A 15,971-nucleotide genomic window follows, 5' to 3' on the forward strand; every position below is an offset into this window, starting at 1 on the left:
TTTTGTCCACTTCATCAGTAAACTGAAAGTTTTGAGTTAAAAATTTGAAGTTTGAAAATAATAAATAATTATATAGATTTTTCCTATTCAAGTAATATTTTAATATAAAAATAGCATACAGAAATCTTTATATGAACAATTGATGGTAAAATATTTTAAAGTGAGAAAAAAAAAAAAGTAAGATCAGGTGAAGTTTATGTAAGTGTTAATAAATCAAATGAGTGTTAGAATAAATTATAATGCACGTAATAGCATTTACAAAACAAGCACATCAGCTGTAAATTTTATGATGTTTATCTGTGATGTGGAGGTTCATTGCCCATAATAAGTGAATTTATAAAATTAAAAAGTAGAAATAAAAAGTTTTTAAAGGTTGGAGTTTCAAAACATTAAAAATCATGTTAAAAAAAATAATAAATACTGCATGATATTAATAAAAGAAATGTTGGCATGAAGTGAAATCTGTTCTTGCAAAACAAATACAAATGTGATGATCAGCAACAGGTTTTGACTAGGCTGTTTCTAATCAATTTATTAGTCCCCAATGAAGATTAATGGTCCTTTTAAAGCTATCTACCCTCTTGCCTATTATAGCCTCTTCCAGTACACTGTTCTGAGTACCCACAACACTACTAAAGTAGTAATTTTTCTTAATTTGTATGACATTAACATATTCATAAAATATGTGAGTGCATAAATATTTTACTACGGGGTGACATCAATAAAAACTCAAAAAATATAACAGTTATAAAATATTTTTCGTCCATAAATCTTTGTTTTGTATGTATGTCTCCAAGCATTTCATTTGACTTTCCCATTGAGTTTATTTTCTACTATTGTATATAATAGTCTAATCATGCCCAATAGCATATTCACATTGTTAAATTTTATTACTTTTAAGTAAATTATGATCAAAAATTAGCTGTACCAATGTGCAATTAATTTTTCTTTTTTAGATTTATGAAATTCTAAAGCTAATGATCCTATTTTAATTATATTATATTCAGAATAGAAAATTTATTAGAATAATATACTAATATTATTACACCATAACAATAAATTTATGTATATATAATCAATTTATTTTTCATTTCATCTATTTTGTCAATTTCGTCCAGTTTCTTCCAGCGTCCCAGACTTTTTACAAAAATGTGGACAAAATAGCAACCCTAATCAAGATGTGTCCTTTTATACTTATTCTATTATGTTATGACAATAGTTAACATATGTCACTAATAAAATCTTGAATTTCGTGGAAACTTTTAAAAATTTTTGTTTTCCCATAGCAATAACATGTCTACCCGGTTTAACCCCACTAGTAGGCACAACTGGGTAAAATGACTTTTTTTTACAAAAAATATTAATAAAAATAAAAAAAAAAAAAAAAAAAACACTTATGTTTTTGAAACTTTAGTTGCATTAATAGATAAGCAGTGCATAAAATTTTTGTTCCTCTATACTAAAAACTGTGATTTCTGAAAGCCTGCAAACCTTAGGGTCCCGGTTTTACCCCACTTTCCCGTATGCGTAGAGCTGAGGTAAAATTACGTGTGCACTTTTTTTATTAACGAAACAGAACATTTTTTTTCTTATTTCAGAGTGGTAAGAAAAATTTACGTAAGCCCAAAGAAGTTTTTTCGAACCTCATAGCACGAACACAGCAGTGCGGGTACAGCTAGTGCAGTATAAAAGAGGGAAGAATACATATTTCCAAATAATGCAGATCTTTACCACTTACCATGACTCCTAATGTCTCATTTCCCCAACAACCATACTCAGATAATATGTCACAAACTTCTGGAAACACATACACAGCATCCCCATGTTGTATAGCACGGTTGCTTAAGGTGCCACCCTTAAACCTGAAAACGCAATTTTTAAATCATGATACCGCAGTAATAAGCAGTAAGTTACCACCCCTAAGACAGGGCTGACAACATGCAAAATACCAACAGCATGGTTATATGATACCCAAAGACTGCAGTTTTGTTCTTAACATGCAGTCTCTCGCTGGTGTGCTAAACTAATTTCAGCTGCTAGTTTGCTGCTAATCTCAGCTTCATTGAGAGAATAATTGCCTCCAGCTGGGTAATTGACTATTCCAGGCTAATGAGTCCATAACAAGGACAAAACGTGCAGTTTCTGAATGTCAAAACCAGGCTGTCAGTATTTTCCATGAAGATACTCAAGTAGTTGTAATATTATTTTGGGAACATAATTCAACAAAGACAGAGGTTTCATTCTATGTCTGAGTCAGCTTCTGGGACAATATAAATGAGCCCATGAAAGAAAAATAAGCAACAATCTAAATTAAAATGCCATTGAAGTTTTGTTAAATTCAAAAATGATGATTAGCAACAGGCTCTGGATTCAACTAGACTGGTCCTAGGCTTTGAAGGACAGCAAATTCGAAACTGAATTTAAATATATGTTTTTTTTTATAATCTGCCTTTCCTTCATGTTTGGGCAATTTAAACTGTTTGATATTAGACTAAACATGTAAATTTAAATCCTAAAAAAGTCCTGGTCTAACAGGAGCAATTTGTTTCAAATAACCTTAATTGTTAAAGATATTTTAGCATAGTAGATGTACGAGGGCTGTTCAATAAGTAATAAGACTAAATTAATAAAAAATACAGAACAACTTTAATCGTCATAATTTACATGATTCTTTTAAGAATAACTTCTGCAGGACTAAATGCATTTATACCAACGTTCTGCCCACGTCTTAAAAACTTGTGAACGCTAAGTTTGTGAGAGCTATTTCAAAGCCGCCTCCGAAGAGTTTAGACATGCTTTGTTGCTTTCAAAATGTTTGCCTCGTGATAGTTTCTTAATTTGAGGAAACGGCCAGAACTGACTGATGTAAAATAATTCTGAGATTCCCCTTGATTATAATAGCAGCAGTGTTAATCATTGTCTCTGTGATGGACGTTGAATGTTGTCCCTCATGCTGAATATCTTCCATACTCGGTCTGCCTTCTTAAAAGCTTTTTGCCAGCAAAAAGTACTGACTCTAAACATTGCTTCATTGTTACAAACTTCACGTATCATATCAAAGATCTCCGATACTGATTTTTGAAGACGAAAACAAACTTTAATTGCATAACTTTGTTCCAACGACGCTTCCATTTTGACAACTGGCTGCGTCTTGTAGGCAAAGGCCAACAGGCTTCAATTCAAACACGTGATACTCAGGAACATGAGATTGTACGCGCCAACTATCAGTAGGTTTTGTTAATACAGACAACAGACATTTCTCATGCCACAGGAATTAACATTCCGATGAGTGGTTTGGCCACAATAAAATTAGTCTTATTACTTATTGAATAGCCCACGTATATCTAAATATTTTTCAATTTGGTTATTTCAAGAGCATTTTTGAACAATTCTTTTAACCATTAGTTTATATGGAAGAAATTCAAGGTGTTTTTATTTAGCAAACCACTAATACAAAAAATAAATCTACTAAATTTTCAGAAATCTACTTTATCCCCCTGAATAAAAAAGAATCTTTTAACTTTTGAATGTGGAAATAGTAAAAGTAGTGCATGAAAAGGGATCATTAGATGAACCCTTATCAACTCATTAACAATAACAGGATTACCACTGAGTCTTACTCAACCGGAGACCAAAAATCTCCCATCCTACTAAACCTAAGTCTTTATAAGAAAAAGTAGGATGAAAAAATTAAAACAAAGGGGGTGGGGCGAGGCGGTTATAAAAAGTTTGGAATATATAATAAAAATGCATAACACGTAAATACAAGATAATTTTTTCAATTAAATTAATATTAATTGCTTAAATTAATTTAAAACACTTAAATCATTTTACTATATTTATTATTAAGTCTTTGCTTACATGTTACAAAGGTTCCAATTTTATTAAGTAAATAAAAGTTTCACTAGATATTTTATAGTTTAGTTATGAAAGTAAAACAAAATCATCAAATACAATTTTATAACAACCCACAGAATTTAAGATCAACTCTTCAATTTAAATTTAGTTTCATAAAATATTTAATTTTGCCATTACATTAAAATATAAAAAGATAAATCTTACACACACATTTAATGTTTGCAATACTTCTGCACCAGCAGCAGCCCTGTGATAAACAATACTCAAATGGGGGAAGGGGGGGGGGAAGATTGATCATGGTTAAAAACTTATGGAAAATTTTCGTTCAGAACCACAGCTACAATAAATAATTTTCTTATTTACTCTAAGAATCAGTTGTCTGACTCCTACGATTTTACAATTTTTGGCAGTCTCTGCTAATTGGGAAGTACTGATATACAGTCGAACTCGCGCATAAAGAGCACGAAAGGGCCAAGATATTGGCTCGTTATAACTGAGTGCTCGTAAAAAACAGGTTCGTGAAAAAATCATAAAAATTTATACATGCTTGCTTTATTATTTTTATACTTCTGTATAGTACCAAAAAAATTGTTTTTTTTTTGAACTGTCTTATTGTTTCTTTCTTGTTATTGTGATCCAGGAACATGGGGTCCGAAAAACATCTTCATTTGCATCCGTGGCTTTTGGCTTCAAAATACTTTGAGGTTTTTCTGCACTTTAGAAGAGAAGTATGTCGAGGAATATTCAACTTCAAATCCTTTACATTTATGGTGGTCACTTTCATTCTTTTTTTCTCTCTATTGTATCCTCGGAAGTACATCTCAGAAATGAGAACATTCTCTTCAACAAATACATAATTTTTAAATACTCATCTACTCTATGAATTTCAAAAAAAGGGTCTTATCGGCACTTTTTCTCATGATTTATATCTTATATCTAACTTTCGATTGAATTTAAAATTTTAATGGATTTTTGCCAAAAAAAAAAAAAAAAATTCCGTGAAAGAAATTAATAGACATTTTATGAATTGTAAAAATATTGCTTGTTTTAAACGGAGTTTGCTCATTAAAAGCTAGTTTTGTTCCCATAGACTTACCATTGTACCAACCAAATCTTTTTGATTTTCTCACTATACAGGGATGTGCCAGCTGCGCCAATTGCACCAATCGCCGATCCTGCGCCAAACTGCTCCAAAAGACAAACCAAATGGACTTTTCTGTGCCAAAATCGGACAAACTTGTGCCAAAACTGCAATTTTGCATTTAATGTTGCAGTTCCCTTAGCATATTTGGCAGTTTTTGCAGAATATGATAACTTACAATGTTTAAACGAAAAGCCGAAAGGCTAAATTCCGTAAGTCAGTCAACAATGTTACATGCTTATACAAGCAGAGATAATACCACACAGTGGAAGATGCAGAATCAAATGTTAATGTGAAGAAATGAACATTGGAAACTTGTTTAAAATCTTACCAAAAATTTATTGGTCCATAGAAACTAAAATAAATAAACTAACAAAATAAGTTTATAAGAATAAACCCTGGCCATAAGCGGAGGTGGAGTTCACAACTCCCCAACACCTACAAGAACCAACACACAAGAGGCTGGCGAACACAAAAAAAGAGAAGAGAGAGAACGATTGGAATCATTCACAGTATTTATACTTGCCTCATTTGCATATAATTGGGCATCAAAGGATGCCAACCTAAAACTGAAACTTTACACGTGCCTAAAGAGTTGAGAAGTTAATCTAATTTGAATAAAGTAAATTTTATATTACATTACATTAGGAATGAGAACAAGGTTAAATATCGTTTACCGATGTCTATCAGAATATCATCAAGTTAATGCATTTGGAGCTTGTTTTTACGATTTTTCGGCCTAGTCCCGATTTTTTGCGCATTTCAAAATTCGATTGCATCCGCATTTGAAAACCTCGATTGTTTTAATTTTTTATGTGATTCTGTTCCTTTGACTAAAAAAATTTTGCACTGATCATTATTTTCAACCTTTGTTATCTTTTGTTTTCAGTATGAGGACTTGTAAATTCGTCTTCTTGCCACGCCCACTCGAAAATGTCAATCCAGTTGCATCCAAATTGATTTAAGCAAATGCCATCTGTAAAAATTAATATTGTTCACCAGTTTTAAATCTTCGGTTTCTTAAGATTTTAGGACAGAAAATTGATCTCTAGTTTTGGTTGGAGACACTTAAGATAGTAAAAATCTGGGAATTCTAATGCTTTGGGGTAATGAATAAGCAGACATTTCAAGTTTCTCACATTTAGGCATTTTTCCCATATTCTTAGTCTGTCTTAAAATTTTTATTTATTTCTTTTTTCACATTTTTTTCACGTGTATTTAAAAAAAATTTTCCCGTGACATCATTTCTCAAAATAATTTTTTTTCATTGTAATTTCGTTATTAATTTTGTGATTAAATATCAAACAGGTAAAAATAAAAGGTTTTAATGCTGCCTGTGCTTGATCTTCAGATTTGTTAATCAAGTAGTTCAGTATATAAACATATATGCCAATAATAATAATAATAATAATAATAATTTTAAGATCAAATATAAGTAAATAACTTAAACATACCAAAAAAAAAAAAAAAAAAGAAAGAAAGAAAGAAAAAGAAAAAAAAAATCTAATAGCTCTTCAAAACTCACTTGTGTTGTTGTTGAGGTAAAGTTTTTAAATTCAACCATTCTTTTGTGATTTTTTAAAAGCCTTTTTGAATATGTTACATAAAAGCAAACAAATTTTAAAAATAGGTATCAAAGCACTCTAACTTAAATGTGCACTAAAGCAGTGATGTATTACACAAAGTAAATGTGTAAACTAAAGCAAAAGAATTGTAAGAAAAAAGTAGAGCAGGACAGGACTTGTCTTTTGTGAAAAATACGAGACAAAAAAAAAAAAAAAAAATGTAATTAAGAGAGCTTCAATTTGTAGTTGTAGTTATGGTGTTTTTACATCCTTAATCTCTTTTTTTATTATTTATCATGTCACATGTGTTTCTGTGTGTTAAATATACATGGTTGCTCTAAATTGATGTAAAATTTAAATTTTTGCTGCTGCAAGCTGCTCCAAATTTGCAATTTTACTGTTCCAGGCTGTTCCAAATTTGCAATTTTGCAGTTTTACTGCTCCAGACTGCTCCAAATTTACCGGTTTACTGCTCCAAGCTGCTCCAAGCCCACAATTTTCCTGCTCCCCAGATTGCTACAAAAGCAAGTTTTGGTGAGCATATCCCTGGCTATATCCAAGTGGTTCTCGTTAAAACAGGTTTCGAAATAAGCGAGATCGACTGTACATGTTACAAAAAAACATACTCTTCATTAACACTCCCAATGCAATCAAAAAATATTATGCTTCTACTCAAAATTGTAATACAGTTTAAAATCTAAACTTACATTGATATCGTAAAACCAAGTCCACTTGGTGCTATAAATTCCATTGGCTTTTCCCCAACAATTATATTTTTCAACATGGCCAACACCAGCTTAATGGTAAGATCAACAATGGTTCGAATGCTTCCTTCAGCCTAGAAGTAAAAAATACATTTCAGGTTTAAAAGAACTTCAATGAAAAGATCTAACTCTACAAAAAATAAATGTTGCGTCGTACTTGTTCTCTTTCATGTTTTATAACAGCCTTTGTTAAAGCATCTTCTAATGGAATTGTTCCATCAAAAAAGCTATCTGAAAGAAAATTAACATTTACATAGAAAAAGAGAAAAAAAAAAAAAGAAAGACTCCAGAACTAAATCCATGGAAATAGGAGTAAGAGGAATAGGCCTAGTGAGTTTTTTCTGAACTCTGAGTATTCATCTGTTGTTACTCTTGTAGTGTATATCCATACAAAGGGGGGGAAAATTTTGGAAGCAAGGTCTCTAGTGAGAACAATTTTTGCTTTCTTTTCTACTCATTGCTTTCCCACCAAAAGTGAAGGTTTTTAGGTAATGTTTCCCCCATGACCAAAAAAAGGGGCAGGGTGCTTCTAGATAAAAGGACACCTTTTAACAGGAATGTTGTTTTTTTTTTTAAACTTTTTTTGTATACTATTTGCATACAAAACATGAGTATTTTTCAACAGTTTTTTCTTTTTTAAAATAATAAAAAGCTTTTTAATGCCAAAGGCTATTTAGTGTTAAAAAATACGCTAAAAATTATGAAAATTCAGATTCTCTCATTTCCAAATCAAATTTTAGTAGATAAGGGGAGGAAAAGACGGAGTTATGTTTCAAAGTCGGGCTTGGTTAATTTTGTGATGAAGTTTTGTTAAAGCTTCAAAGGGACAAGGACGGTGTATTGAGAAATACAAAAAAAAAAAAAAAAACACTGGGTAGAGTAAGCACTAAATAAATACCTTTGTGCCGAGAAATAACAGGAAATATCCAACGTTGTTTAGCACAAATAAACAGATTTCAGAATACACGTGTTTCGAGGTTTCAAGGAACCCCTTTTTCAATTCAATGGTATTGAGCTAATAAAAATGCTTGAGGGAAACGCTATTAGGCTATCATGAGAGTCTAGTCAGTGGCAGCAAACTGCTCAGATAACAGAACAATACTGCCGTGCTAAGCACAAAAGTGGTATTTGCAGCTGAGCTGTAAATGAAAATTGCGTTTTAAAGTTTCGCGCCTCCATATAATTGATTCAGATGCCACTTTTTCAGAATTTTTAAATAAATATTTCCCCATTCACAAATGGTCCCAAAACATTGTATCTGGCTAACGTATCTTACAAGAAATCACCTGCTGACAAACGCAGTTTTGCTAAAAAGTGCAGATATGAACGACTTTTGTGCTTTGAATGGCAGAATAGTTATGTAGCTTAGTTTCTTTCACAACCATACTTTATACAACAAAGCATTGTGGTTGGATTTTAGTTGCACAAACTAATACAACAAAGTGCAATTTTGAATAACACTGAGATTCAGTTCTACAAAAAACAAGTTGCCAGACGCCAAGTCTCCTAGTTTCTTATCTTCCTGTTTTTACCTCCCTTTAAAGCCATACCTCTTATCTTCTTTCTCCAGAGCTAAACTAAGAATAAATTTTCATACCTTTTTCTTCTTCGCCATAAAGGGGAATTTCAACATCATACTCAAAATCTAAAGCTTTGGCTCGATCAGTTGGTAAAACTACACCCGATATCAGCTGTTCTGTCATTCTCTGAAACATACAGGCAACATTAGTACTATGTGTACAACTTTAAAATACAGTAACCCCTCGTTATATCGCGCCTCGTTATATCGCTCATTCGGATATATTGCTCCTTTCTTCTGTCTCCCAAAAAATTAAAACCTAAAACAAAACCCTTGCTTTAAGCTTGAAACCATTCATGAAAACATATGGTATTACTCAGAAAAGGTCTTTATCTTCTTTATTTTGTCAATGAACAAAACGAAGATGCTCTTATTCTTCTGAATTCGCTGGAAAAGCAGCGGCAAACTTTTACTTTTCACATCCTTTCTACTGCAAAACGAAGGGATTAGAAAAAGTACTGGGAATAAGGGGGTGTTGAAATGCTCACTCTTATCACATTGTGGCTAATGAAGATAATCTTTATTTGCCATTTCATATTGACGCTGAAAATTTACTTTAATTTAAATCTTGTACAAGTTTCTATACGTGTGATAGTAGATTCGTGAACTATATCGAAAACATTTGAAAATCATGTCAAAAAGAGTGAATGCTAATTTACTTGTATGTGTTGGATGGATAACTATTTTTAATGACCTCGGTTACATCGTGCTTTCGGATATATTGCTCTTTTTCTTAGTACCCCGAAAAGCGCAATATAACGAGGGGTTACTGTAGTTTTGTTTCAATAGTCAACAGTAGTGTAACTATGGGGTCTAGCTAAACAAAAAACTAAAGAAATTGTGCCCCCCCTCTCCTCAGAGTCGCCCATGTGGGAAATCACCAGAGGTCATTGTGACCTCCAAATTTTTTTTGGACCATTTTGATCAGTTGATTCGACAAATAGGAGTCAGCATTGTAGTTTTTTTTCTTATTTTCTTTTTACTTCCTTTTACAAAAAAGGAAGTATTGTATTCGGGAAAAAATTTTCACTCAAAAATGGCCCTTAATTTCCATTTTGCTCACCCCCAAATGAATGTTGAGTTTTTTTTTCGATTCGACCACATGCGGAAAAGTGCCTAAGAATGTATAGACACGCGAAATATCCATTTTGACCATCACCGAGGTAATTACAACGACTTTTCTCGTGACGTCTGTATGTATGTGCGTATGTGTGTATGTGCGTATGTGCGTATGTATCTCGCATAACTCAAAAATGGTATGTCCTAGAAAGTTGAAATTTGGTACATAGACTCGTAGTGGGGTCTAGTTGTGCACCTCCCCTTTTGGTTGCTTTCGGATGTTCCTAAGGGGGTCTTTTGCACCTTTTTGGAGGGAAATCATTGTTAATATCAATGCAAACTTAAGTGGTGTTACAATTTGGTGGACACTTGGCGATATATCGCCAGTCTTTTGGTCGCCAAGTTTTGTCGCCAACTTGGCGGAAAATTTGGCGATTTTTTTTTATCTGGTTTTAATTTGGCCATCGTTTTTAATATTTAGAGATTAAACTATTGAATCACATTAAAATTGCCAATAATGGGAAAATGACATTAAAATGGAGTAAAAGGAAGTCATGTGAGGCACACATCAGCTCGTTTAGAATTGTTTTCAATGATACTAATGTTCCTTCTCAGTAGATGTTATGTATTTGTCTCTAGCTCTTTTTCTTGCGAGTTTTTTTTTTTTTTTTTTCATTTTTTAAAGCATTTTTAAAATTCTACGATAAAAAAAGAGAGAGAGAGAGAGAGAGAGAAAGAAACTGATAATTTTTTTTTTAAATCAGTTGAAATGCCGCCCCAATGGCTACTACGCCCCCTGGTGAGAGCCACTTCTGCCAACCTCTAGTTACACTACTGATAGTCAATTTTACAAGCATTTCAAACAAAATCCTTAAGCTCCATTGCAATGCATATTTTGCTAACAAAAATAATGATTTAAAACTAACTTACTGCAACTATTCCACCCATAGTGCCGACTGCATACATGCAAAAATCTAGAAGTTGTTGTGGTGCTTCCACTTCCATATTGTATGCTAACTGTACTGTTTTATTCAGCAAACGAATGATTTCTTCCTAAAGGAATGTATATCAAAGACACATAAGACACAAATATCACCTACTATTCAGAATAATTTTAAAAGAAAAATAGAAGAATAAAAACATATTATGTAAAAAAATAAATATAGTTCAAGCCGAAATAAAAAGACGATAAAAGATGCTTTATGCTAAAATAGGATTGAAATGAAAAAAAATTGTGAATAAAGCAAAGTTTTCTTGATAATCTGTGCTTTACTCAAATTGAGTTTTCATTTTAATCACAGTTCAAGTCTGTGATTATGACAATCTAGAATGTACAAGAAAACTTCTTCTAGTCATACCTTGTATGAAAAGTCACTGATTTTATTTATTGATTTATACCTCTGCCTAACATTTCATTTTCCTTCAACCTCTTAGTAATAAAACCTTTTATAGTTATCATGACATAACAATTAACTTTAATCCTTTGACTTATGACATCTAGGAGACTTCATTAATTTCATGTGCCATTTCACTCATTGTACTAGCATAGATAGAATGGGCAGTTACGTGTGTATAGTTGTGTATGTGTAGGCTTGTGTGTGTGCGTAGATTTGTATGTATGCACATTGGCCTGTGTGGAGTATGTATGTGTGTGAGTGTGCATGAGCATGCGACAGGACATGGACACCAGGGACCAGGAGAAGAGGCTACTGGGAGGACATTGCTCAGGGCCTGAGTAGCTGTGCCTGCAGAGGACAGTGGGGCTGAAAAAGGAACCAAACACCAAGGACGGTCAAATGAAAACAATAAGCAATTGTGATTGCTAAAAAGAAAAAAAACTGACTAGTGGCTGATTTTATCTTACAAAGTCCCGTTCTATTAAGACCCACTCTTTTGACACAGCTGAAATGTGCTAGATTTGAATTGTTTTAAAACAAAGTATTGGGATTTTAATAAATCTATTTTGAGCAGGTTTCATATGAGGTACTTGGACTTATCCCAATATTGAACACCTCTTATTTGTACTCTTGTTATAGACGATTCCTTGCACTTCGCCACACTTGTATGTTGGGCTAACCTGCATAGCATTTGACTTAACTTTCCCTAAAACATATAGGAGAGGGTGGGCCACAATGAGACAAAAACACATTTTTCTCATTTTTCGTATATTGGTGGGTTCTAAAGCACAGAAACATATTTGATTACATGAAAGGTATCAAATTATAGTATATTGCACCAAATTTAGTCCATTTAGTAATAGAAAAAAAAAGTTATGAGGCTTTACAAATTTGATGAAAAGTGTCTCATTGTGGCCCAGTTATGGTAACAACATAAACTACAACACTTAGCTTAATTGTTGAAGTTTTTCAAGATTATGATGGATGCAAAAAATTATCCAAAAAACTTTCAGTGTGTCTAAACAGCAACTAATTTTTTTCTACAAAACAAAAGCATTGAACAGCATGGAACTAAGAATTCTGGGAAGCATTTTGGTTATGTTTACTCCTCCTAGGTGGTGGTAGCTGTCAGAATTGTATTTATTTTTGAATTTACAATGTCTCGTAGCCCATGTCTCCCCAATTGTGGTCCACTCACCCCTATATATATTCTTTTTAAAGGTAGCTTTTTTCATGCAATAGTTTTCAAAATGCTCCATAAAAATGGAAACCTTCTCAATTTTTTTATTTTTTATTTTCATAATTTAAATTAAAAAAAAGAAATTATCAAAATGTAAGAAAGCAAGACAATGCTGATAAGATTGCATAAACAATCTTGTTTGCTGGTGTTGTATTTTGTAGGTGGTTACACTTTAAAAATGAATTTAGTAAATGAAGCATCTTGAAGATTATCAAGTTACTCTTACATTTTGTTAGTGCAGAAAACAGCCTACTAATTACCTTTAAACCCATATTAGGAACAAAATAATATCAAGACCTTGACTTCAGTGAAACTTTTCATCTCAAATTGGGATGACCATTTCAAAGTTTGAAACATTTTAATTAATTTAATATGAATTCACAAAAAATAACAATAATAAAAAAGCTAACATCATTTCACATATGTACTATGCTGCTCACAGTTTTGTAGAAATTATTGTGCCATTTGAAAATAATGAAATTAAAAAAGTTTATAACATATAGCAGGATCTGAAAACAAAGGTTTACAGTAAATTTTGAGGTAAAAAAAAAACATGTGTTCAGGAAGAAGCCTAAAAAAGATAGTTAACAAAAACTCACCATTCCTTCATTGTCTATTCCATCGCCTTCTCCAGAAATTGCAGTTAAAGCACTTCCGATTTGTTCCAAATGTCCTAAAGTATCAGTATTCATTACACTGCCAACTGAACGCACCATTTTTAAACGTGTCTGGGCTTTTTGCTCGGCTTCCTTGTCCAGAAGACCTGGATCAGCTAGAAAAAGAAAGACTCTTTTAACCTTTAATGCAAACATCTTTGTAAAATGTAACACTAGCAGGGTTGGGTAATTGTACGATTTACTTGCCACTGTGAGTATAATTTAGTTCTTGATAAAAATTACAGATGCATTTTAATGCTATTTTAAGTTAATTGACTTTTGGTTCATCGATTCACACAATCATGGAAAACAAGGAAATAGTTTTCAAAGAACATGATAATTTGTTTTAAAGCAACTTCTGAGCGTTCCACAGATGAACCTGTAAATGTGAACAGAAAGCTGACGAAATCAGAATTTAGCGTTATTCGCAAGAAAAAGTTTTCAATGGTTTTTATCTCAGCATATTAGAAGTGACTTGGATAAGAATGGAAACATATAGGTCAGGATTGACCAGAAGCCACAGAAAGCAAAACACATGGATTAGGGTGTGAAGTTAATGATGCCGCGTGTTCTGTAAAAAAGTTTAAACGGAACTGCGCCATACACCTTGCCAGAAAATGCGATCATAAATGGATAACCAAAGTGCTACATTAGATACTGGGAGTAATAAATGGAAATGCGCTACAATATTAATTCTTCACAAAATTGCAGACAGTTAAAAGTTTCCTGTAATTTTGTGTTAATTAACATTGTGATATTTCCTTTTACTTTTCTGCACAAAGAAATTTCTTTATTTCTTACTGACAGTAATCAGTGATTGGTCAAAAAAAAAAAAAAGAGAGAGAGAGAGAAAGAAGGATTTATTACTACACCTCAAAATTTCATTTGAAGAAAACATTCAATATTTCCAACCTGAAATAATGTTTCAGATTTCTTTCAATACCTACAGGCAAAGAGCAGGGGGGGGGGGATATGGTCCCCCAAAATATTTGTTTTTCAACAGTAAAAATAATGCAAAATGCTTTAAAGCCACCTTTTCTTTAGCTGAGTTTCCCCAAGCGATTTCTCCCAAAAAATTTTTTTCTAAGTACAGTGCTGTCTACAGGCATTAAGCTCTACGAGAAAAATAGATTGACTTCCATCATAGGCGGCTCGTATGGGGGGGGGGGGCAAGGAGGGCTCACTTTTAAAAACAAAAGGGCCTTGCCCTCTAAATTAATGATTGATTGAAAAATGATTTTTTATATGGTGGATTTATTCATTTCACGAAAGTAAAGACTAAAAATTCCAAACAAATGAACTCTTGTCATCTTATTTCATACTAGTGGCACCCGCAGGGGCGGATCTAGAGGGGGGCCATGGGGGCCATGGCCCCTCCCAAACCTTGTGGTTGTAGGAATTTTTTTAAGGAGAAAAAAAAAAGAAAAAAAATATTATGAGAAGATAACAAAATTTAACACATGTATTTTACTGAAAAAGAAGTATAGGCCTTAATTGGGAGATAAATTATATCCCTATCCTCAAAAAAAAAATTTTATTTCCAAAATTTTTCTCCATCTTTTACATCATTTCTTGATTCCAACTACAGACCCTTGGACGATCTCTAAATGCTGCGGTTCTCAGAGTATACCTATTGTTCACAAGACCAAAGAGAGCCTAAATTTTCGTTTTTATGGCTTTAATTTCGAAACTAGAAGGGATCTCCTTTTCCCATGCCCTTTCACAAATGCCTTGATATGTAGCAAAAAATTGCCTTTATTTGGAAAAAAAATGTCAACGGAAACTAGCTTATCCAGCCCTTATCACTTAACTTGATTAAAAGCAACTTAAATGATTTTTTTGAGGACTTCAATTACAAACGAGTTTTGATAGGACCCCCTTCCTCCCTAGTTTATATCGTGATGATAGCTTTAAAAGGAGGTTTTTTGGAGGAGCTCACGAATCTTCCATCCCTTTCTAAAATACGTATAAATATAGTTAAAAATCGAATTTTTTGATCCTCAAAGGCAAAATATTTCCACACTTCTTTTAATGTAAGCAAATATTACCTAAAGGTGCATTTTTAGGCTGGACAGCTGAAGAGCTAGAGAGGAGCACTCCTCCTCTTCTAACTTCTCAATGTATAATGACACAATATTTTGGTTTCTAAGCTTTATTTTCAAAAAGTATTTGGGGCCAGCGCCCGAAACCTGACTTTTCTCCGTACATCATCAAAAATACACAAAATGCGTTTTTAGTTTCCGATTTTCAAAAATTACTCGGAAATTTAAATTTTGAAACATTTTCGAGGGAGATTCCTGAATTCTCCTCTTCACTTAATGTCTCGATACCCCGAAAATTGAGTTTTTAAAACTTTATTTTAATAAAATTTCTGGGGAGTTATCAGGGCCCAATTTCCCAATAGGCAGAGTAGGCAGCTGCCTAGGGCGGCAAACTTTTCATGGACAGCAAATTTGCTATTATAATACACATTTTTTGAATTCAATTTTTATTCTTGAAAGTAAAATATTAGTATTCTTTCATTTTCCAGAGACAATTTTTTCTTGTAATTTAATAATGATTACTTTCACACATCTTATGAAAGTCAAATGTTTTTCAATCATGGTATTTGTCGAATCGTCAGCAAAATTTGCCGGATAAAATGTTTTTGGGAGATCACTGTGACTAATTTGCCTCGGGGCGGCATGGAGCTAAATTCGGCCCTGGGGAGTT

The 15,971-nt window shown here is 32.8% G+C and overlaps 1 protein-coding gene across 1 annotated transcript in view; it reads right to left on the bottom strand.

Moving 5' to 3' along the window:
• Window positions 1-15,971, bottom strand: part of LOC129227963 (uncharacterized) — a 147,642-nt gene that overhangs the window by 55,312 nt on the left and 76,359 nt on the right. The window contains exons 23-28 of the mRNA XM_054862588.1: window positions 13,203-13,375; window positions 10,897-11,019; window positions 8,926-9,034; window positions 7,486-7,559; window positions 7,272-7,402; window positions 1,739-1,862 (exon numbers count right to left, since the gene is read on the bottom strand). Coding sequence (XP_054718563.1) covers window positions 1,739-1,862; window positions 7,272-7,402; window positions 7,486-7,559; window positions 8,926-9,034; window positions 10,897-11,019; window positions 13,203-13,375 — 734 coding nt within the window. The remainder of the gene's footprint in view (window positions 1-1,738; window positions 1,863-7,271; window positions 7,403-7,485; window positions 7,560-8,925; window positions 9,035-10,896; window positions 11,020-13,202; window positions 13,376-15,971) is intronic.

Source organism: Uloborus diversus, chromosome 8 (genome assembly GCF_026930045.1).
Source record: "Uloborus diversus isolate 005 chromosome 8, Udiv.v.3.1, whole genome shotgun sequence".
NCBI classification, from domain to species: Eukaryota; Metazoa; Arthropoda; class Arachnida; order Araneae; family Uloboridae; genus Uloborus; species Uloborus diversus.